At 44.2% G+C, this 24,703-nt stretch overlaps 1 protein-coding gene across 9 annotated transcripts in view; it reads left to right on the top strand.

The window, feature by feature from the left end:
• The first annotated feature begins 1,807 nt into the window (after positions 1-1,807).
• Positions 1,808-24,703, top strand: part of LOC139442832 (muscle-specific protein 300 kDa-like) — a 265,153-nt gene continuing 242,257 nt past the window's right edge. For 6 of the 9 annotated variants that reach the window (XM_071223730.1, XM_071223728.1, XM_071223735.1 and 3 more), the window contains exons 1-2: positions 5,890-5,976; positions 8,248-8,525. In XM_071223730.1, coding sequence (XP_071079831.1) covers positions 8,318-8,525 — 208 coding nt within the window. In that variant the 5' untranslated portion in view covers positions 5,890-5,976; positions 8,248-8,317. Of the gene's footprint in view, positions 1,837-5,889; positions 5,977-8,247; positions 8,526-19,774; positions 19,862-22,334; positions 22,683-24,703 lie in introns of those variants that run through there. The other 3 variants (XM_071223727.1, XM_071223732.1, XM_071223731.1) reach the window with 3 other exon arrangements.

Genomic DNA, 24,703 nt, shown 5'->3' with positions numbered 1-24,703 from the left:
GTGTCCCCCGCCATGATATTGCTGTAGTATTGCTAAAAGCGGCGTAAAACCATACTCACTCACTCACTCACTTAGGTCTGGGGGGCAGACCTCTACTGACCCAGCACGGGAGGTTATATACGCAGCTTCTCACGCATTGATCTCTCTATCGATACCCTTGATACAGTACCGCCATGGGGGTTGATCACGCAGTACTCGATACCTTATACCTATACTGTTGTCATGTACTGTCTCTACATCCGGGACTTGCGGGACTTGCGGGAACCCGTTTCACTATGCCCTTCCCGGTCGTCTTACTGCAGGTGTGCCACACGTGCTCCTGATAGTCAACATGGCGAGTAGGGTACGACATTGTCGGGTACAGATACCGGAACAGCGCTAAACATTGGACAATGGAACTCTGTGGGTTAGGCTGAACGCCGCCGACTGTCCACTGTTGGTATCGTGAAGACCGACATTCTGTCATGACCATCAGTAGCTCTTCCCGACTGCATCAGATCCGACCACAGCAGGACACTAGAGCACCTGCAACATACACCTCGAGCCCATCACTGGGGTCTACCGACTGGGATCAACGTTATAACAGGTTTATTACTGACATCAGTGTCACCCTGACCCGAACCCAACGAAGCAGAGATGCCAGGCGCACATCGGCAGATTTGATTCTTCTCTCTCGAGTTACAAACAACGCTCACTTCCTTGAGTGTGGCGCCTAGCTTCCTGTGTTGTCTGCCGCCGGGCTTGCTTGCCAAGATTCGCTTCACTTGCCCTCACTTAGACTAACATTTAGTCTCTGAAATCTTATATTACACAATATCCTTCTTGACTCTAAAAGTAAAAAAATTCCCTATGCTGATTTCAAAGCTAGCTTGAGCTGGCTAGACTTGCTTGTGTATGCATTTCTAGATTATTATTTTTTTCATAAAATAAATATATTCCACGGTCATGGTGCTGGACTAGCCCTCACTATAAAGTATCGTCTCCAGATGACGTGTCGTCTGTTGCCGCAGTTCTCCGTGTCATGTCTCGCCGAGCCCCATGACTCCTGGTATAACCCCCACTTGTCGGGGTGCACCTAGACTTGCTCCAAGGCCATTCTAAAAGAAGTCCATGGATGTGTAGTGATTCTATCCTCCTAGTATGCAAGTCTAGATTTGTGGACATATAAGGACTCCAGTCTCTTATAGGGACAGCTTGTTCTTATTATATACATAATCTAGAAATTATGATTTTTGCAAGTCTAGGGTGCACCAGTCAGCTGACGTACACCAGCCAGGTTGTATATTCTTGTGGTAACGGCCGAGTACTTGTGCATGTACGTAACAAGAAGGAAATTAACTAATCAAATTTCTATTACCATTTGGTACTTAATTCAAACTAAAATACAGATAATGACACTCCACCATAGGATCCCAGTGGTCGGTATTACAGGCTGGCGTACAAGGGCAGCCTGTAGACTTACATATTGCCCCTTAATACAAATACAGCTATGTATAAGGCTAACTATATCTATAAAAGAACCCTCAAAATCTGTTTCGAGTAAAACTGATCCAGCCCTTTAATTAGCGTTGAAAGGGGGAGTGTGTGGGCTGTTGTAGCTGAGATAGGGATGAGAGTAGAATGGGGCGAATATCGTATTATGCTACATCCTCCCCGTCGTGCTTACCCCCTCCCCCCTGTGCAAGATGAGGTACGTGCATGCCTGACTGAATCCGACTTGTGACGTCACAACGTGTTGAGACCCTTCTCGTGTCTATCAGCAGTATATACCAGTGCAGTATCATTGATATAGCCCGATGAATACACATACGGCGGGGTGCATCTTGTAACGACCACGTATGTATCACAATGTTACCTATCTGTTTAACATGGTTAATGAAGGCAGTTGGATTCAACTCAGCTATAAACTCAGGTTTATTTCGGCCCGTGCACGGCCTGTCTACAAACTAAACCCTGTGCCTGTGTTAACTCGTTCTGGTACAGCGGTGACCCGCCCTGCACTGATGCAGCTGTTCCTCCTGGGGTGAAGGGGTCATAGCTGACAGCAGGGGTGAGGCCCGGGGGTGGGAGGGGGGGGGGGGGGGGGGTGGGGGGGGGTGGGGGTCTGTCAACATACCGAGTGAATATACGTTTACGCCGCTGTTACGTGTTCTTCATTTACATAATTTTATTTTTATATAACTTATTATTATGTTGCATTTTTATTTTGCAGTTGCATATATTACACATACAGTTACTGTGCATTGAGGGAAGAGTAGATGGCAGCTTGACCAGTCTTGTTGAATATCCAATATCATAATTTACATTTGCAATATATTTTGTTAGTAAGTAGTACTATTGAGTACTATTGAGTATTTTGAGTAGCCAGTTTTCCACATTGGACGGGATGACATTCCCAAATTAGGTCCGAAATAGTTTCTTTATCCTTTGAGCAACAGCTACACAAGTCACTGTCCACGTATCCCATTTAAAGACGTGAAGCTAGGTAGAATACGATGAAATGTTCATTGCTTTGTGCACCTAAACGGTACAAGATTGTAATGTGTACGATCTGTGTTCGCAGATTTCACTTCCTAGCAGGGATTCCCACTTTTGAAAGTGTTGATTCTTTGTAATTTGTTTATTCCATAATTATGTTATAGAAATATTGAGAACCTGTTCTAAGTTTTTTCAGCTTCTGAATGCCCTGTTGCCGACAGTATTGCTGAATAGACTGGATCAGACTTAGATAGTTAATACAATTACTTTAATGTTGTACATTGTATTTCTCCGTGAATTGTACAAATGAGAGAAAGTGTCCCTTTTCATCAATAAAATCTTTAATAAAGATGATGCCTTCTGCAGACAAAGTAGACACAATTTATGGACAACAACGTCTTTAATTACTGTGAGGACGACGTTTCGGTATGATTTACCGTTGTAAGGATCTATACCGAAACGTCGCCTTTACAGTAAATAAAGACGTTGTTATCCATAAATTGTGTCTACTTTGCCATCCGTCAACTTCCAAGTAATCAAGTGATGCCTATATAACAATTCAGCCTCTGCAGCCCATGTGGAAGACAGCCGATTCCTTCCCCACATGCATGTTATCATTACTAGACATTTTGTGAAAGAATACCCACGGCAGGAATATTAATATTTTCTAGATCGTCCAAGAAAGCCCACCAAGACATCAGTTCATCTTCATAGAACGTGTTGTTACTCTAAATAATATATATGGCTTTTGCCTCCGGCTATTGATCTGGTACACATTTTGACCATTAATTCCTGGGGTAGTTAAAAAGAATTAAAAAAACAAACCATTTAGACTGGGTTCTACAGGCTCGTCTTATCATCGAAATCTTTTGAGATTGTATGACTTCTCTTAGTTTAGGACATTTAATCCTCCATCCACAGTGTCACATAGTATTTGTGATCTTCTTATTTTGTCCGGTTTACTTCCCCGCAATAGTTTGAAACATTTTGTTTGAAATTTATTTATTTCTGTTTAAGGTGTATTTGGAATAGATGAGAACAGGTGGTTAAGTCTGGGCAGAACTAGTGAGTTAAACATAGTGTTCCCGCCAAAAGATGTTAGGTGTCTTATTGACCAAAATGACATCAGCGTTTCACATTGTTTGTACCTGTTTTCGTCATCTTCCCGAGGCAAGGGAGTTAACTGACGATAAGTGTGGAAAGTGGGCTAACAAAGTCAGTTAACGCCCTTGCCTCGGGAAGATGGTTTTCAAAGTTTATATACACCATAGCATTTACTTCAAACAGATTGTGTCGTCTGCTTATTGTGTCTGAAGATACTCGATGTCACCAATTTCTACGCATAGGATGAATATAGAAGTTGGAAAGGGATCTCCTTGGCGGCATCCTCATGATATGTCAAAGAATGAGGAACTAAAACCATTGACAAGAACTCCTGAATGCCATACACGAAGGTGGGATCTGACACCACGTGACTAATATCTCTCTGGCGTATGCAGAAACTGAACAAATGAAACTCGGGTGCAGAGAATGACTTCTTTCTGAGCAGACAGACCAGTCCACTCATCTGCGATGACTGTTAGACTTCTCGGGGCTATAGCAATCACTGGATTGCCTCGTCCAAACTATGTTACGTGAACGGCTAAGATCCGGATTATAATTGGTCTTCAGCAACCCATGCTTGTCGTAAGAGACGACTAACGGATCGGGTGGTCAAACTCGCTGACTTGGTTGATGCATGTCATCGTATCCAAATTACGTTGATCGATTCTCACGATGTCAATAACTGGATTGTCTACTCCAGATTCGAATATTTACTGACCGCCGTCATACAGCTGGGATATTGGGGATTGCGGCGGAAAACAACAAACAGACAACATGAACAGGCAATCCTGATATATATAACAGAATACTGCTTGCGACCACATGACACATCATACGCTGTATTCCATTACGTTGATGTGAATAATTACCAGTAGCAGTATGCTTGAGAAAGCATGTAACTAACGCTCCACTCATCGATAATCATCCATCGTTGTGCCTGCTGATGGCGGCGTATGTTGACCAAGGTGGTCGGTATTTGAACAGTATCACTGTCAGTATTGTGCCAGCGAGACATCAAAGCCTGTGGTCCTGGCGAAGCGTGCCGATCGTGCACCATGCTGGCTGGCTGCAACTGATGCATCGATATCTGATGTCTTCTGCAAACAGCCGCCCATGACAGAAACTTGGGGTGGTGGATAGATGTGCCTGCAGCATAATATACCTTAAACACACCACGTGGATATCTGGCGCAGCGCTCTAAACCAGCGACACCAGTTGTTTCCCTTGTACATACTGAGACGTCATGACATCTGACGACGTCATCATTAGGACGTAAATACCAAGGAATGTACCAGGCATTGGGTCTGGACAAGGTCAACCGATGGTCGATAGTGTGAGCATTGATCGTCGATCTACCCATGTGTACAGAACTACTCAACCAGCTTCCTTGTACCACCTGTATACTTTATATACATCCGGGGTAGAAAAGGTCTTCAGCAACCAATTCTTGCCGTAAAAGGAGACAATGTTTGTCGTAAGAGGCGACTAACGGGAACGGGTGGTCAGGCTTACTGATTGGTTGATGCATGTCATCGTATTCCAATTGCGTGGATCGATGCTCATGATGTCAATCACTGGATTGTCTGGTCCAGACTCGATTATTTACAGACGGCCGTCATATAGCTTGAATATTGTTGAGTGCGGTGTTAAACCATAAACAAAACCAAAACACAAAAAAAACAACTTTGTATATAGTCAGACGTCTCCTACCACACTGCACTACCCGCTCTCGGGGAATATGATTTGTACCCTGAAATAGGGTACACTTGTTTGTGCCGGAGGTAGGTGACATAACACTTGTTTGTTGTTTCTGTTGTGAACATGGCCAGGTACGAAACGTTAACGAGCTCGGAAACAAGGTAGTTTTTACATTGAAAGAAACTTTAAACCCTTTGGCATCGAACACTTTCTATAGGAACTGTGTTTGCAGTTACTTTTAACTACCCCTTTCATATTGAAATAGTTTGAGCAAGTGGTTATACAAAACGCAGCCATCTTTGTGCATTCATGACATGAAATACGCACAAGGTGTTTAAAAGCCTTCCCTTGCACGATATTGATTGACATTGACAGGTCTCGATCAACCAATACACTATTGTCGTACTTTCCACCACTCGTTCTTCACCCCCCTCGGAGTCTATGTAGATGGCCAGCGTTTAGTGCAGGACAACGCACGAGCTGGACTGACCCATGACACAGTGGGAAGGGGCGACCTATAGGATATGCATTAGTTTATATTAAGTGTCATATACTGGAGTAAGTATACATAGAAAACTCCCTGGCGCGCTTCCAGTATCGCCGCTAGATGGCGTGTTCACGCAAGAGGCTAGCTGTTCGGGTGAGCGCGCACATTGAGTTATTTACAGTTGCTAGCGACAGGCAGAAGGCGATAAGGTGAGTTTCTACGTGGATTTAAAACCAATACACGGATTAAACTAGTTATACATGTAGTTCATGACAAAATTACAATTTACGGAATATCGCAGTAGCGTCGTGCAAGTGAGCCATGTTTGTGAGGTGCATGAAATGTGCACCGCCTCTGTGCATACGCTCTGCGCTTGTGACTCCCAACTAACAAGTGTCTCAGAAGCTGCGCCTGGGACGGGTGGGGCTATGTGGACACATCTATGTACTGTCTGAGACGACGCAGCTGATATTGATCAGTCGATACACTTCATGGTAGATCTCCCGATTCTCAACTGACATTACCGAAGTTAGACAGCAACACGAGCGTTGACAGGGTTGGATTTAGAGGGGCAATTGTCGAGCGTGCCGGTACTTGTTGTCAAATGCCAGCCATTCAGAAAGTATTTACAACTTACATAGGGGGCATCCGGCCAGTGACTTGCACAACTACTTTACACTTAAGTACTAACAACTTCATCAAACGTCAGCCACAACTGATTATGGTAGGTTTTGGGCGAAGTTTACATAGTTAGAAACTTGTGTATATGAGAGGGCATACTGCATTGAGACTGGAACATTGTGTATATAAGACAGTATACACCACTAAGACTGGAACATTGTGTCTATGAGACAGTATACTCGACTATGACAGGAACATTGTGTATATGAAACAGTATACACCGATAAGACTGGAACATTGTGTATATGAGACAGTATACTCCACTAAGACCGTAACATTGTGTCTATGAGACAGTAGGCTCCACCATGACTGGAACATTGTGTATATGAGACAGTATACTCCACTATGACTGGAACATTGTGTATATGAGACAGTATACTCCACCTGTGACTGGAACATTGTGTATATGAAACAGTATACTCCATTAAGACTGGGGCATTGTGTATATGAGACAGTATACTCTACTATGACTGGAACATTTTTATTCAATATTCAATATTCTATTTATCATGGCTATTTTGTGCTGGTATAACTTGTATTGTGTGCATTAGTTAATGGTTAGAGGGACCCAACACTAGGGTTGGCTATGGATATAGGTCAAAGAGATTGATAATCGCTGACTAAATATCAATCAAATATTGATAAATATCAACAGATTTCACGCCTTTGGTGAGCTGTGACACATTTAAGCATGGATTACTTTGTAAAACGGTGGCTTTCTGTCTTTGACAAGTGACATTATTGACAATAACAACTCTGTTTTGGTAAATCTAAACTTTTATTTTCATGGCAGTAGTTTATATGAGTTATTATCGATGACAGCAGTTTCATACGATAATCGTTGATATTTCCTCCCATCAACGATAATTTTGATTATTGACTTTTTAGCCAGCCCGACCCAACACTATACATATATATGTAAGTAAAACAACCTTGATGGGTAGCAGTGTTGGATACTATTCTCAGCTGCTTTGGAACTAACCACTTTGTGTTAGCTGTCATTGGTGCCAATCAGCATGATCAATGGACGAGACACAGGTTACACAACACCCTGTTGTCCAGTCAGGAAGTGCTGTGTACGTTGCACCACATATAGCATGTCTGTATTGTACATCATGTACATGGATATTGGTAGTCATGTGGCTGAAATGAATGTTGTCTCTCATTCCCACCTTTATTGTCAGTCTCCTTGAATGGCTTTTACTTCCATGTGTGACTTTGTTGCATTCTTCAACTTCCTTGTCATCTTTCTCTGATGTCAATAGTTACAAGTTAGTGTGACTTGGAAATACTGGCTCCAGAGTGATAGAACATAGACACCTGGTGTTATGACATACCATGTACACAATAAAACAAAACATTATCCAATCATGGCAATTGTTTTATTATTTATGGCAGGTTAATCAACATGAATAAGATGTAAATATATAGCTGAGGTAACGCAAACTTTCAAGTTGTGTATGGAGGGCATGGTTTGCCTGTCACGGTACAGAACATGCTCACTATTGCATACAGTTGTCAGTTTCAGGAAGTTAGTTCTAGTTTAGCAATTGTTAGTGCATTGAATGTTTATAAAATAAAGGTATTCAAACTAGCTGTTGTCAATCAGTTTGCTGTTTCGTGTTGTTGTGCATTATAACAACGCAGCTGCAGGGGTGGGGAGTACAAGACGTACCCGACCGGCAACGCCAGGGCTGAATGATGTATGTCAGTTAACCATGACTGCTTTTGTATTTCCTTCTCCCTGAAAAGCATGTGAATCATTGAATCTGGTTGTGACCTGAGCCTGTTTGTTTCAGCCATGTAGAGTAGCACAAGACAGGACTACCATGTGTACATATTTCCACAACTCTCGCTGACAACAACAAGATGGCAGACAAAAAGGGGCGTGGCATGAGCCCTGCCAGCTCCTACTCTTCCCTCACTGGCAACTTCAGCCCCCGCAGTGGCAGTCCCAGTCCCGGGATGTCACCCCGGGGCCAGTCCCCTGCCCCGGGCCGCCTAGGGTCCAGTCTTCCTTTGGATGGGCGTGGCATGCCAGGAAAGGGGATACAGATGGCCATACAGAACTTGCAGCGTGAGTACCATTCATTGTTACAGGATGTATACTATTTACCTGAACACTGTTGCAAGGTAGGACATATACTACTTACCTAAACACTTTTGTCAATATAGGCAAATATGCTACTTACCTGAACACTTTTGTCACTTCAGGACAATATGCTACTTACCTAAGTAATGTTGTCATTATAGGAAAATATGCTACTTACCTAAGTGCTGTTGTCTTTGCAGGACATATTCTGCTTATTTGAACACTGTTGTTATACCAGGGCAAGCATTACATACCTAAACACAGTACCATGAAAAGGTGTTAATTAGTAGTATTTGCTGAATAGAAAGTAACATCATGCAATAGAAAACAAGACCAAACTGACCATAACTAACTAACGCACATAGATTTGTGATGGCACTACAGTGATATTCCATTTCTTCTCTCCTGATCACTTCTATGATAACCTATATTATCTACCTGACACCGATACCATGGCAACAGGATCTGCAACTAGTGATCAGTATGGAAATAAGGATAGTGTTAGAAGAACATCACTTGTCTGTCAGTGATTCATGGTGACATATTGATGATGGAAAATTATGAAATATTCCTTAATGAGTATGCAAAGCTAACTCTTTCAATCTATTCTTTATTGTATGATTCAAAAGATAATACTGATCCTGTATTTGAATTTCTGAACCTTCATGTAAAATATTTTATATATGTCTCATTATGCAACTACATGTATTAAGTTGTTGGTAGAAAACTATATTACTGATAGTATATAAATATGCAAAGAATATACAAAGAAACATTATCACTATCTTGACAGGTTATTAACTGACCTGCACATTTCAACATTGTTGTATGTATCATTTGGAACACCAGTTGTCGCTGACCATGTGCTCTTGTATACTGTGTTTGAGTAACATGTGAATAAAAATAATTTTAAAAAAAGATACTATAAGGGTTTGGAAAACAAATGGTGACGTATTATGTAATGTCCTGTGAGTGTTCAGCTCTGACTCATACTGAAACTGAGAGACTGGTGGAGAGTTTCACATGATTCGACAGGAAAATGACCTGTTTGATCTGTGAAATATGTATAACTGATGTTGTGACTAAAAAATATACTGCTGGTTTTGAGTCTAAATGTTACCTGGTCAGGATTCAGTTTCATGTGTGTCAGGACCAAGGGTCATTGTCATCTTTCAACCAGAAACTGCCTTCATTATGTTCATGTCCTGGTGTAATGATCCAAGAATCCTTCATTTTATGAGATATTTTGTTGTTGTGATTTGTTGTGTTTGTCACGTTGTAGCACATTTACCAAATGTTGATTTGCAGATTTGGAACTATATGTGAAACTTGATTTAGCAATGTAATCGCATGCATAAGCTTGATAAGGAGCCCTTTCAGCATATCAATCAGTGTGCTCAATGTGGCTCAAAGGGCAATATAATTTGAAAAAACACAACCCACATAATATGACATCTCATCGCCTGATTTATACACAATGTAGTGAACCAGTTGCATGTGTGTGTGGCTTGGTTCCTCGTGGCGTCTGGCCTTGGTTGGTTTAGAAGTTAAACTACGTCACTGTGGTTTTGTTGGGTGTGACTCCAATTAACCAACCTCGTGACAAGTAGCATGTTCTCCGTCAACACAACATCACCAGCTTCCTGATCAAGGAAGTACTGGCCAGTGTTTAATGTTTTTTAACTGTACCACACACCCGTGTGATCTGTCCTTGATATTGTGAATGGCTGTGACTTGTAAATACACTGGGACAGTGCTTCAACCACTGTCTGTAAGGGAGGCAACTCTGCTTGCCTTGTCCTCCAAATTGTTCAAGAAGACCCTCCACCCTTATGTTTGGGAATGCTAACCTCTGATTTGGTTTGTGTGGATATATAATTAAGCATGATTAAAGTTATGCCTGTTGTTTCAAATAAATGGAGAATACTCTTTCACCCCATAGAACACAATGTAGAACATGTAGAATCATTTTAACTGATGTTCAGGGTGACAAGTGCCTTGCTAAAAGGACCAAATTAAACATTGTGCATACCCATATGTGACGACTCACAAATAAATGCCCAATTCAAGTTATTTTGTTTTGTTCCTGACCAAATTTTCTTTGGGAGATTGTATTGCAAAAATAACCATCAACATTTTTTGACTGACATTCTTTGAGATGTGAGCTGTATTCTGTACAAGCTGATGAACATTTTGGATGCAAGGAGTGTTAACTAAATGTTGCTCAGTCTGTACAAAGAATATGTTGTACCTACACCAAGCTGGGTCCCGGGCAGGGTGTGTGCAGGCAGGCAGGCAGGCATCTATCTATATTGTTCAGATGGACTTCATGATCTGCATGCTGCGGAATTCACGTGTTATAAGTTCTGATGGGGAGGTCATGTCATTGAGAGAATCCTGACTTAACGGGTCATGTCATTGAGAGAATCCTGACTTAACAGGTCATTTCATTGAGAGAATCCTGACTTAACGGGTCATGTCATTGAGAGAATCCTGGCTTAACGGGTCATGTCATTGAGAGAATCCTGCTTTAACAGGTCATGTCATTGAGAGAATCCTGGTTTAATGCTATCATGGTTTTATGGGGGTGGTGGGTTAGCCTAGTGGTTAAAGCTTTTGCTTGTCACACCAAAGACCCTGTTTGATTACCCACATGGGTTCAATGTCTGATGCTGATCTCTGTAGTGAAATTGCTGGAATATTGCTAAAAACAGTGTAAAACTCAACTCACTCACTCACTCCTATTAATTTATGGGATTTGAAAATGCACTGAAAGGTGTTCTTTGATCTTTTTGATTTGGCTGGAACTCTCTGTGAGTTGTATTGTTGGTTGTTTGTGAAATGCCAGTTGTGACTGCTGTGTATTATCGCTGTGTGAGGAATTCGTGGGTGTGAAAGTCAACCAATCGTCTGTATTCATGCCAAGCTTAACTCAAAGCCTTCTCAACTGTTTAAGTATCTCTCCAATGTATGCAAGTAAGTATTCCGCCTGGAGCTTTATGGCTGGTTTTGACGATTTGAATCATTCTTAATAAACATGAGTTATGAGAGAAGGCACTGGGTCACATGAAGAGATTACGGGGTAGAGGGCACCTGCGGTAAGCGTGTACGAGCAAGATGTGACACGGGAGATTGATCACTGCCAGCTGGTCATGTGACCTGTTTTCAACAGCCTTATTTGGTAGTATTGTATAGACCTTGGCATGGTGCCAAGTATTTATACAATGCTTGATCTGTTAATGACGAGAGGTTTATAATGTCATTGAATGAGATACTGTTGTGAATACATTCCTGTTAGTGGCCACCTTCCCCTGGTGGTACTTTCAGAAAGTTATAATTGTTGCTCTTGGAAAAAAACCACCTACGGGACCAGTACTAAATCAAGTGTTACATTTTTGTATAACACCTTTTTATATATAAATCAGTGAGCTCGATTTAAGTCATATCATGATCATTATGAGTCTGTCTTTTTTCTGTGCTTTCATCAGCTAGCATGGTTGGAGATATCAATACGGCAGATCTAAGCTTTTGCTCATGATACACTTTGAAACAGCTGGTGAGATAAATGAAGTCTGACAGACACTCGTGTAGTTATCTCCAGTCACGGCTAAGCTTGTTGTTGAGGATCGATGGATATGCTGCATTTACCTTGTTCTACTGCATCCAAACATGATGTAGTAAGTGATGGATGTTCAAGGACCTGGCCCCTCCGATTCCTCTGTTTGCCTGGGAGCTATGTCTATGGCTTGGCTCCCCCTCTATGCTTAAGATCCATCTCTGTCTCTGCGGCTCCAGCATTGCATGTAGACACTCTTCAGGGACTCCTTGGAATGTCTAAAAATAACGAAATGCTTATGTTTATAGATAGTTACATAGACGTTATTGTTTGTTTGTTTATTTCTTGTTTAACGCCGAACTCAGCAATATTCCAGCTACATGACAGCAGTCTGTAAATAATCGAGTCTGGACCAGACAATCCAGTGATTGACATCATGAGCATCGATCCATGCAATTGGGATACAATGACATGCTTCAACCAAGTCAGGGAGCCTGACCACCCGATCCCATTAGTTGCCTCTTACCATGCTTACATAGTCGCCTTTTATGCTGAAGACCTATTCTACCCCGGATATTCACAGGTGTACATAGATATAAGAACAATAATACGAACAATAATACTAACAATAATACTTATAATAATACTAATAAAAGTAGGCCATTTACAGTGTGCATATTACCACACCACACAGGGGCATGCTCAAAGCGCTCTTATTACCCCGGTCACTGGATCAGTGTGCACTCAACAATCATTCTCAGCTCCCTGGGGAGAATGCAAACTAAGCTGCCCGTCAGGCGCTAGAAGGTTAACACCCACATTGCCATCTCATCCTACCGGGTACCCTTTCACTGGCGGGTGAAGAGGCACATTTGGAACAAAGACAAAGTATTTAGCACTATGGGGTTTGGTGTAATAGATGGAACTTAAAACATCATTCAACAGTGATTACGTCTCTTAACATCATCATTCAACAGTCATTACGTCTCTTAACATAATCATTCAACAGCAGTAAAGGCTCATAACATCATCACTCAACAGTGATTATTGAAGTTACAATTGTCTTATCGCTAAGATTTTTTTTAAGGAAAACTGGAAATTTAAGAAATTTATTAATGAGCAATTGAGAGCAGTGGTTCCAATCTTGAAGCTCCTCAGTAGCCTATAATTCAGCATTGTTTGTACCATGTCGAACCATGGTTGCACAGATTTGGCATTGAGACTATTGATTGTCGATGGCAGCATGCAACTACACAATCCTGATCGTGACTGCTTATGTTTTAGAACATGCAACCTGGCTGTGTCTTGTGCTGCAGTGTTCAGGTATCACCAGACCCAACGGTTGTGTTAGGATGGTATATACCCTCTTATCGTCCTAGCTTTGATGACTACAGGCGGGTTTAACTCAGTGGCACCAAATGTACAGTTGACCGACTCCGTGGGTTCCAATGTGAATGAAGTCAGGCGTGGAACAATCAGGGAGATATGTCACATTGTCAGGAGTGAGCCTTGCCACGACCGTGCTGTCTCTCTTGACCTCCCTGACCTCTAAGGTAACAATCAGCGGCAATCAGTTTTGGCTCTTGTCAATATTGGGCCGATTTGTTTACCTTCCATATCTAATGTAAGTTTCATTAGGTGACCAGTGACTGACCAGCTTGACCGAGGCACACTCCAACTGGTGATCGTGACTCGCTTGCCACTAGCAGATATTGAAAGTGTGCTCCACAAGGACTCTTGCCCAGGTTTATTGGACCTGGTCACAATATGTGTATAACCGATGGCAATATGAAACAGAACTGTCAATGACAAATTTGTTTGTATCCAGGTTATATGATTAGCCTCTCATAGTAACAAGACCAGGCATCACCATCTACTCTTCCCCTCGTGGTGAAGAAGCAAGCATAGCTACAAACAATCAGATTCCTGGTGGGGAAGATGGCTGATGAACCTTCATGGAAGGAAGTCTTTGAGATCAACTGATCTGCTGTGATGGTCTGAGCCAATTCATTTGTTGGTCCAAGATTCAGATAGATTCCAGGCACACGACATCTGACAAGTTCGGTGGCTCCACGTGTGACACCCACCCTTGGTGCCACCATGGGGCTGTTCTTGTCAGGACACCGATGTTTGTCCAGCAGTATGGGCATTGGCCACTGAGCATGCCAGGCCAGGCCGTGTGACACATACCTGCCTGTAATTCTGCTGCATCACCATCATGGCTGGAGAGTCGGATACTGTCACTTCACCCCGTCATTGTTTGTGCATGACAATGGTTAATTTTCCAGGAGAGGAGCAACAGTTGGCGTAGTGTGTCCCACAGCGAAGCAGGTCGACATCTTAGATATCACTGGTATTAATTATTCAGACACTGAAGGCTGTGACTGAGGCCGCTGTGTGAGGAGCGTAGGTCTGGGATCCCTAGTGAACCCAGCATATGTCCGGTGCATGTTTGATATTTTCCTGTCCTGTACAAACACTGCCCCCCATGCAGACCCTGACCCTCCCAGCCTGATGCTGGCACCAGCCTCCACCCCACACAGCCAATCAACCATTGGCAGCTCCTCAGCTCTGACACTATGGACAGATTTGTGTGTATCTACACTGGCACATGTATATTTAATGGGTGTCAGACATAGACTGCTGGAGTAGGGTGGGATGCACCTGTGGTCAGTCCGTGTGTAGTGTGTTCTTGATGGCCAGGCCGAAATGATGAAGAGAAATGGTGGACATTGTGTGCAAATATGGACGCTACTTCAATGCAGCATGGGGGGACATTCATCTGTATCAGGGTAAGTACCCGGGTTCAACATACTGGATGGGAGGTCAGGGTGGAGGTTGTCAATATGCAAGGGTGGGGGGATCATGGGGTGTTTTATATACCAGGGTGGCAGGGTGGCAGGATGGTAGGAGAGTTTAATATATATATATATACCAAGGTGGGGGATGGTCTTGTGTTTTATATATTAGCATGGCAGGATGGTTGAACAGTTTAATATATATATACCAAGGTGGGGGTGTTCAGTATACCAGGGCGGTGGGGTGTCCAGTATACCAGGCTGGTGGAGTGTTGAGTATACCAGGCTGGTGGAGTGTTGAGTATACCAGGGTGGTGGGGTGTTGAGTATACCAGGGTGGTGGGGTGTTCAGTATACCAGGGTGGTGGGGTGTTGAGTATACCAGGGTGGTGGGGTGTTCAGTATACCAGGGTGGTGGGGTGTCCAGTATACCAGGCTGGTGGAGTGTTGAGTATACCAGGGTGATGGGGTGTCCAGTATACCAGGCTGGTGGAGTGTTGAGTATACCAGGGTGATGGGGTGTTCAGTATACCAGGGTGGTGGGGTGTCCAGTATACCAGGCTGGTGGAGTGTTGAGTATACCAGGGTGATGGGGTGTTCAGTATACCAGGCTGGTGGAGTGTTGAGTATACCAGGCTGGTGGAGTGTTGAGTATACCAGGGTGGTGGGGTGTTGAGTATACCAGGGTGGTGGGGTGTTGAGTATACCAGGGTGGTGGGGTGTCCAGTATACCAGGCTGGTGGAGTGTTCAGTATACCAGGGTGATGGGGTGTTCAGTATACCAGGGTGATGGGGTGTTGAGTATACCAGGGTGGTGGGGTGTTCAGTATACCAGGGTGGTGGGGTGTTGAGTATACCAGGGTGGTGGGGTGTTGAGTATACCAGGGTGGTGGGGTGTTGAGTATACCAGGGTGGTGGGGTGTTGAGTATACCAGGGTGATGGGGTGTTGAGTATACCAGGGTGGTGGGGTGTTGAGTATACCAGGGTGGTGGGTTGTTCAGTATACCAGCAAGGTGGGGTGTTGAGTATACCAGGGTGATGGGGTGTTGAGTATACCAGGGTGGTGGGGTGTTGAGTATACCAGGGTGGTGGGGTGTTGAGTATACCAGGGTGATGGGGTGTTGAGTATACCAGCAAGGTGGGGTGTTGAGTATACCAGGGTGATGGGGTGTTGAGTATACCAGGGTGGTGGGGTGTTGAGTATACCAGGGTGGTGGGGTGTTGAGTATACCAGGGTGGTGGGGTGTTGAGTATACCAGGGTGGTGGGGTGTTGAGTATACCAGGGTGACGGGATGTTCAGTATACCAGCAAGGTGGGGTGTTGAGTATACCAGGGTGGTGGGGTGTTGAGTATACCAGGGTGGTGGGGTGTTGAGTATACCAGGATGGTGGGGTGTTGAGTATACCAGGGTGGGGGGTGTTCAGTATACCAGGGTGGTGGGTTGTTCAGTGTACCAGCATGGTGGGGTGTTGAGTATACCAGGGTGGTGGGGTGTTCAGTATACCAGCAAGGTGGGGTGTTGAGTATACCAGGGTGGTGGGTTGTTCAGTATACAAGCAAGGTGGGGTGTTCAGTATACCAGGGTGGTGGGTTGTTCAGTATACCAGCAAGGTGGGGTGTTCAGTATACTAGGGAGGTGGGGTGTTCAGTTTACAAGCAAGGTGGGGTGTTCAGTATACCAGGGTGACGGGATGTTCAGTATACCAGCAAGGTGGGTGTTCAGTATACCAGCAAGGTGGGGTGTTGAGTATACCAGGGTGGTGGGGTGTTGAGTATACCAGCATGGTGGGGTGTTGAGTATACCAGGGTGGTGGGGTGTTGAGTATACCAGCAAGGTGGGGTGTTGAGTATACCAGCATGGTGGGGTGTTCAGTATACCAGGGTGACGGGATGTTCAGTATACCAGGGTGGTGGGGTGTTGAGTATACCAAGGTGGTGTGGTGTTCAGTATACCAGCAAGGTGGGGTGTTGAGTATACCAGCAAGGTGGGGTGTTGAGTATACCAGGGTGGTGGGGTGTTCAGTATACCAGGGTGACGGGGTGTCCAGTATACCAGGGTGGTGGGGTGTTGAGTATACCAGCATGCTGGGGTGTTGAGTATACCAGGGTGACGGGGTGTCCAGTATACCAGGGTGACGGGGTGTCCAGTATACCAGGGTGGTGGGGTGTTGAGTATACCAGGGTGACGGGGTGTCCAGTATACCAGGGTGGTGGGGTGTTCAGTATACCAGCATGGTGGGGTGTTCAGTATACCAGGGTGATGGAGTGTTCAGTATATCAAGGTGGGAATGGGGTAGGGATGATGAATGGTGTGTCTATGCCTTGTGTTCCATGCTGGACATGAGGAGAAAATGGTTTACATTTTCTGACACCCTTGTACTGTGGTCTTGTGATGTTCGCAATCATGTTGCACATTTTATCAACCCTTGGTTTGTCAGACAAAGACTGTTAATTGGCCTTTATGATACATATGGAAGATTGTTAACGGCGTTAAACAGCTTTCACGCACTCACATGTGCAGAAGGGGTGAGATATATGCCTACACATACAGTGTGTCATTGGGGTTAGATAGATGAGATATATGCCTACACATACAGTGTGTCATTGGGGTTAGATAGATGAAATATGTGCCTACACATACAGTGTTTTATTGGTGTTAGATAGGTGAGATATGTGCCTACACATACAGTGTTTCATTAGGGTTAGATAGATGAGATATGTGCCTACACATAGTGTTTTGTTGGGGTTAGATAGGTGAGATATGTGCCTACACATACAGTGTTTCATTAGGGTTAGATAGATGAGATATGTGCCTACACATAACAGTGTTTTATTGGGGTTAGATGGGTGAGATATGTGCCTACACATACAGTGTTTCATTAGGGTTGGAGGGTGAGATATGTGCCTACACATACAGTGTTTTATTGGGGTTAGATAGGTGAGATATGTGCCTACACATACAGTGTTTTATTGGGGTTAGATAGGTGAGATATGTGCCTACACATACAGTGTTTTATTGGGGTTAGATAGGTGAGATATTTGCCTACACATACAGTGTTTTATTGGGGTTAGATAGGTGAGATATGTGCCTACACATACAGTGTTTCATTAGGGTTAGATAGATGAGATATGTGCCTACACATAGTGTTTTGTTGGGGTTAGATAGGTGAGATATGTGCCTACACATACAGTGTTTCATTAGGGTTAGATAGATGAGATATGTGCCTACACATAACAGTGTTTTATTGGGGTTAGATGGGTGAGATATGTGCCTACACATACAGTGTTTCATTAGGGTTGGAGGGTGAGATATGTGCCTACACATACAGTGTTTTATTGGGGTTAGATAGGTGAGATATGTGCCTACACATACAGTGTTTTATTGGGGTTAGATAGGTGAGATATTTGCCTACACATACAGTGTTTTATTGGGGTTAGATAGGTGAGATATGTGCCTACACATACAGTGTTTTATTGGCGTTAGATAGGTGAGATATGTGCCTACACATGCATTTTTTTTATTGGGGTTAGATAGGTGAGATATGTGCCTACACGTTCAGTGTTTTATTGGGGTTAGATGGGTGAGATATGTGCCTACATATACAGTGTTTTATTGGGGTGAGATATGTGCCTACACATACAGTGTTTTATTGGGGTTAGATAGGTGAGATATGTGCCTACATATACAGTGTTTTATTGGGGTTAGATAGGTGAGATATATTCCTACATATACAGTGTGTCATTGGGGTTAGATGGGTGATATATGCCTACATATACAGTGTGTCATGGTGGTTAGGTAGGTGAGATATGTGCCTACATATGTGGTATGCGATGGTGGTATGAGTGATCGTGAGACATATTCACCTAGGACTGGTCAGTGAGAACAGAATCTTGTGAATCTCTGTTTGAGATATCAGTCAACCAAACCTTGAATGTTGAGTGCAGATGTTGGGAGTGTTTCTCACTGAGTGGTTTTAATACCAATTATTTACTATCTCCCATACATTTCAGATAGTGTTTATTTGAGGAAGTAGAGTTCTGTTGTTTACATGAAACTAACAGGATCCAATGTAAACATGTATGGCTGACTGTCTCATCACCATCCTCACCAGCACGCACTAGGGTCAGGACTGAGGTGCTGCTGGAGGTGTGGAGCAGCTCGCTGTGTCAGTGCGGAGGACTGAGGTGTCGCTGGAGGTGTCGAGCTGCTCGCTGTGTCAGTGCGACACTAAACAGTCCACTGCATATTACCTCACTGAAATAGATCTCTGATCCATCAGTTAAGTTAACACAGTCACGTGCTGTAAATAGCTTGGTAAATGTTGTGTATTAAGGGGTATGTGTGGTTGGAGATATTGATGGCACATTGATTTCAGTGGCAGTGTTTGACAAGCACGGTTTTCTTTGTCACCTTCATGTACCTGACATTCTTGTGTGTGGGATCTATGGGAACCAGCAAACACAGCCTGGTGGGGCAGTCTGGATGTGCAGGATGGGGCAAGTCTCCTCCCATCAACAGCTGAACATTGATATGTGATGTACCTTGCAACATGGATAGCCAGTGGGATACGTGGTGTACCTTGTGCCTGGACAGCCGGTAGATACGTGGTGTACCTTGTGTCTGGACAGCCAGTCCATATGTGGCATACCTTGTGTCAGGACAGCCGGTAGATACATAGTGTACCTTGTGCCTAGACAGCCGGTAGATACGTGGTGTACCTTGTGCCTAGACAGCCAGTAGATACGTGGTGTACCTTGTGCCTAGACAGCCGGTAGATACATAGTGTACCTTGAGCCTTGACAGCCGGTAGATATGTGGTGTACCTTGTGCCTGGACAGCCGGTAGATACGTGGTGTACCTTGTGTCTGCATCCTGGACAATCAGTAGATACTTGATGTACCGTGTGTCCGTGCACGATGTCATGTATGTTCCCATGGCGTCAGCTCTGCAGTGGGTCAAGTCAGGTAATACCTTACACACATCAGGACTTAGCAGGTGGGAAGGGTAAATAATGGGAAAATGTCCATGACGGGATGCTGACTGGGGTAGCTGGTGTAAGCTGGATCATGGTATTCCTGGTCTTGTAATTCTCGGAACTACCTTCTTGGGTGTCTCCATTGATATCCTGGTATGTCTGCTGGTGGGGTAAGTCTGTTGTTTGGGGTAGGTCTGTTGTAGGGGTAGGCTTGTTGATTGGGGTAGGTCTGTTGGTAGGTCTATTGATTGGGGTAGGTCTTTTGAATGGGGTAGGTACCAGGTATTTTGGTAGGTCAGTGGGATAGGTCTGTTGATAGGGGTAGGTCTGTTGGTGATTTATACTTTGTAGCCAGTAATATATGGTCAACAATGAAACCTCATCTCTTAGGGTTTTCAGCATGTCATTTTTCATCTCTTGTGACTGTTGAGTAATTTATGCCTGCTCATGAGTGACTTGTTAGCCTTCGTATCGTTGTGGATACATTTGGGTGGGTAATGGTGCAGCATGTCGCAGACAACCAACTGGTCATTGCCTGGTCATAGCTCCCCCGATTGTCATCATTGATCAACATCACCCCTGTGTGATAAGGCCATGATGTTGGACAAGCCTGGAACCCCGTAGCTCCCCCAATTGTCATCATTGATGACATGCGCTGGTTTAATTGCATGAACACTGTTGACTGTTTCCTTCATGCCCTCTGTTGTGAGCTGTGTTTTAACCCTGATGGAGGGGTCAACACCCACCAGAGGTCAAGTGTTACTGCTGTTTTCCTGGTCACCATGGTCACAGGGACAGACTAATGATGTTTGAATTTCAGTGAATGTGTTGATATGTGGTTCAGTGATCTACTTTACACACACAACCGAGACGCACCACCTGGTGTCAAGTCAGGACATAATCATTCTCGCCACACAAGGCAGGGAGGTGTGAGATGCTGGTCAAGGATTATCATGGAGGGGTTGAGTTCCTGGGGGGGATCTCACTGTAGGAAAGAGGGATTACCTCCCTCCACAACAGGGATTGGGCGGCAGAATATGTCGGGAGCTGAAGTCAAGTACTGGCACATTTACTGAGATAATTTGAAATTTCATAGGAAAACGGATATTATTGATGAATGATGCTAAATTTATACTCCACTCAGCGAACATATCTTAGAACAAACTTTGTGAAAGGGTACATTAATAACAAAAATACTAATAAGAATGAAAAGAAAACTTATATGAATTGAATATGAATCTTGAACATCTGTAAATATCAAACAGAAGTCAAGCCCCCAGTACGTCCTTTGTTGTATTCTCAGTGAAGGACATTTTTCTTAATCAGGATAATGGGGTGTATTTTATATGTTGCTGCTGTGCATTACATGGAGGACTCGCCAGGCTGTGTGCCTGCTGGGATCGAGCTCATCATCCCCCTCCACACAGAACTGCTCCATCTGTCTCTGTAGCTAATGAAGGGTATGCGGAACAAAGACCAACGAGTGCACAAGAAATGATACCTCTGTCACACCTACTGACAGAAACCCTCCAACGTTGCTGTCCCTACTCGGCAGCAGTCTCACCGTGTACATGCAGCCAGTTATTAGCAACTGCCATCTTCTGTATGTCAGTGAGTCATCAATGATTATTAAAAGTGGCATCTATTAGTCAATAATCAAATGATACTCTTTGTGTTCAGGGTTCAGAGTACGAGGAATCAGCTCGTATCACTGAACTTAGAAATGTCACATGTTTAAAAGTTCAAAGTCAAGGTTGTGACATTTTATGCGCATCATGGCTACTGGTGAATATCTTGTGCGTGTTAGTGTAAGGAAGGGGAGTGACATGATGTCTGGCTAGTTGAAACATGTGACTTTTAGAATGATAACAGACTTACTGTCTTCATATTGTTGCCAAGTTGATGTCAATGGGACCGCCTCCGTTTGATGAAGTCACCTTTGTAGCTGAATCCAGCGGCGTCTGTCATCTGTGTCGAAGGGTGACTTCTGAAATTATCATCCCACGTGACACGGTAATTGGTTCTTGTTTCCTATGACCAGTGAAGCATGAACACTGAATATATTATCCTAATAAGCAGACATGTTAATGAAGACTGACAACACTTGAAGTGGGAGATTACTGTAAGACAATCCCTGGTAATGAATCCTGTCAGTATTGATTGTAATGATAACATGCTGGTCCCGTGGCCTGTGGTCGTGAGACTGACGTGATGACCGAAGCAACAGGTGGTGCAGCTTCTGATGTAGGTGGACAATAGGAGGCCGGACTTGTTTGCATCTCCGACAGTCACATCTACAGGAGAGGAGTCCTGCTTGAGGAGGAGTGGGTGTAGTGTGACCCTGGTGACACAGGGCCAATCAAGTGTGCTCCCACCACAGGCAACCTCCCTCTGTCTCAGCCAGGCCTCTCCACGCGGGAAGACCACCGAGTATTGATCCTGCCCAGATCTGGCAGACAACAACCAACACTTCATGGTTGACTGCCCTACCCTTCAGCAGTGGTGCAGCAGACGTGGAAGATAGTCTACTTGAGGCGGGCTGTGTTGACGCACCGGTCACACACTCCGGTCACACACTCCGGACACACACTGACTGGACACACACTGACTGGACACTGGCCTGGCTGTACACCTGTACATGTGGACGCTCAAAGACTAATGATGTAGTGGTACTCACTGGAGGATACTTACTGTGAACAGAATGAGGTAGCACTGTCCTCTACAACCTGGGATGGCGGGGTACAGGTCTGGGTTTCAGTCCGAAGAGTTCAAAGCAAAAGCCTTCTATGATAGGCTTCACTGTCTGAAAGGTAGGCCATGCATCATTTCCCAGGGAGTTGAACATCTCCTAGTTTGTGACATGTCCAAAACAGCCTGCGTTTAGGCGGGTGGCTGCTTTATGACAGGCATTATCTGATCATTAAAGACTGCAGCAGGCATTTAATGGCACAGTGCCATGCAGCAGCGACATCAGCAGGACGTACTCATCCTGGTCACTGACACAATACACAGATATGCATGGGCTGTGAGTGGTGGGGGAGGGGGAGGGGAAGGGGAAGATATCTATTGGAGATGCTGAACACAGGTTTTGATCATGACTTTCAGTCTGTAAGTCGGTCCTGTCTTCATTAATACTCCAGCTTCTAAATGCCTGATGACATTACTGTAGACGTTGTTATTTGTTATTATGATGCTAGGTGCCATTACTTGTGTGTTGTCGGGAGGCATAGGGCACATGTGTCACCTGTGTAGTGACAGGGCTATGGAAGGTCAAAAGGGACACAAACTATAAGTATCACTGTTTGAATCAAGGTGGTGAAAATATGCAGAAGTGATTTAGTGTGAGTGCATCAATCACACTGTGTTAATTCTGCACTGCCATCGTGGCAGCCTATGAAGGTGGGTTGTCTGTGTAGCAGATCTGGTTGTCATGGAAGACAGTGCAGGGGGTCGTGGCGTGTCGCCGTGCAGCCAGTGGTGGACCACAACCTGATACTACCCAAACTTTACGACTTGGGGACACTTTTCAGTTGTCGGGGACAGCCAGCAATAAATACCAGACCAGTCCAACCTTCGTCTCTGGTTGTTCACCATCACCAGTTTATCATGTCCTCCTGAACATAGACGCCAGATTTCTCTTATGTAATGATCGATGTTCCAAGTGATTAGCTGCTCATGACTAATTAGTCAATTATAACTGAGTTGACCGCCTGTGTTATCATGGCTGCCTGTGTTATCATGGCCCTGTGGCATTTAGTCTGAAATGACATAAGCTTTAAATTGTTTGATTTGCCGATGTAATGAGGTGAACTGTGGTATTGTCTACATAAGATCCTGTTGTGAAACTAACCTTTGACCTGTGACTGCTGCCATGAAGGACACTGTCCCATGAGCAATCATAGGTCTTGCTTGCTGTGAAAGGCGACTTTGCTTGTCGTAAGAGGCGCCTAACGGGATCTGGTGGTCAGGCTCGCTGACTTAGTTGATACATGTCATTGTATTCCAATTGTGCAAATCGATGTTCATGATGTCAATCACAGGATTGTCTGGTCCAAACTTAATTATTTACCGACCATCGTCATATAGCTGGAATGTTGCTGAGTGCGACGTTAAACAAGCAGTGGAGGGCATATTGACATGATGTTACTACATCGTCCCGGCAGATTCCTGTTCAGCCCCGTTGTCTGGCCAACAAGTTAAACTTTGGGTATCATAAAGCAATTCTAAATGGTTATGTTGACACAGATATGTTGGGATAATCTGACAAGGAGAGTCCGTAAGTCCCCCTACACACTGACCCTTGGAACAGCTCTGCAGTACCAGCCACACCCCTGCAGGCAGCCACACGTTGTACACTGGGGGGCTCCACCTCCACCACTCTATTTAATCAGGATATTGGTGGCACTCAGATAAATGTCCATCAACATCATTGGCCATGTGGTACAGTGTGTTGGGTATACCATTTATACCAGACTCCTGCTTATCAGAATCACATTGACCATCCACCCCTGTCTCAACTACTTTCACCACGGTTTGTAAACTTCTTTCATGTAGTATGAATTAGGAATGTTTAGTTTCCTTGGAACTTTGGTATACCAGACTCCTGCTTATCAGAATCACATTGACCATCCACCCCTGTCTCTCTCTCTGCCTCCCTGCTTCACTCACTCACTCACTCACTCACTCACACACTTACACGGAAGCGGAACTACTTTCACCCCAGTTTGTAAACTTCTTTCATGTTGTAGCAATTAGGCATGTTTAGTTTCCATCGGGCAGGGTTGTCCTAAGTATTGCCTCGTCCTGCCTGCCCACGTAAAGGTGAGGTGAG

The sequence above is a fragment of the Haliotis cracherodii genome, unplaced genomic scaffold (genome assembly GCF_022045235.1).
Source record: "Haliotis cracherodii isolate W230 unplaced genomic scaffold, xgHalCrac1.p SCAF_5, whole genome shotgun sequence".
Taxonomy (NCBI): Eukaryota; Metazoa; Mollusca; class Gastropoda; order Lepetellida; family Haliotidae; genus Haliotis; species Haliotis cracherodii.
Note: the sequence above shows the minus strand (reverse complement) of the source record. Positions and strands in the feature narration are given on the sequence as shown.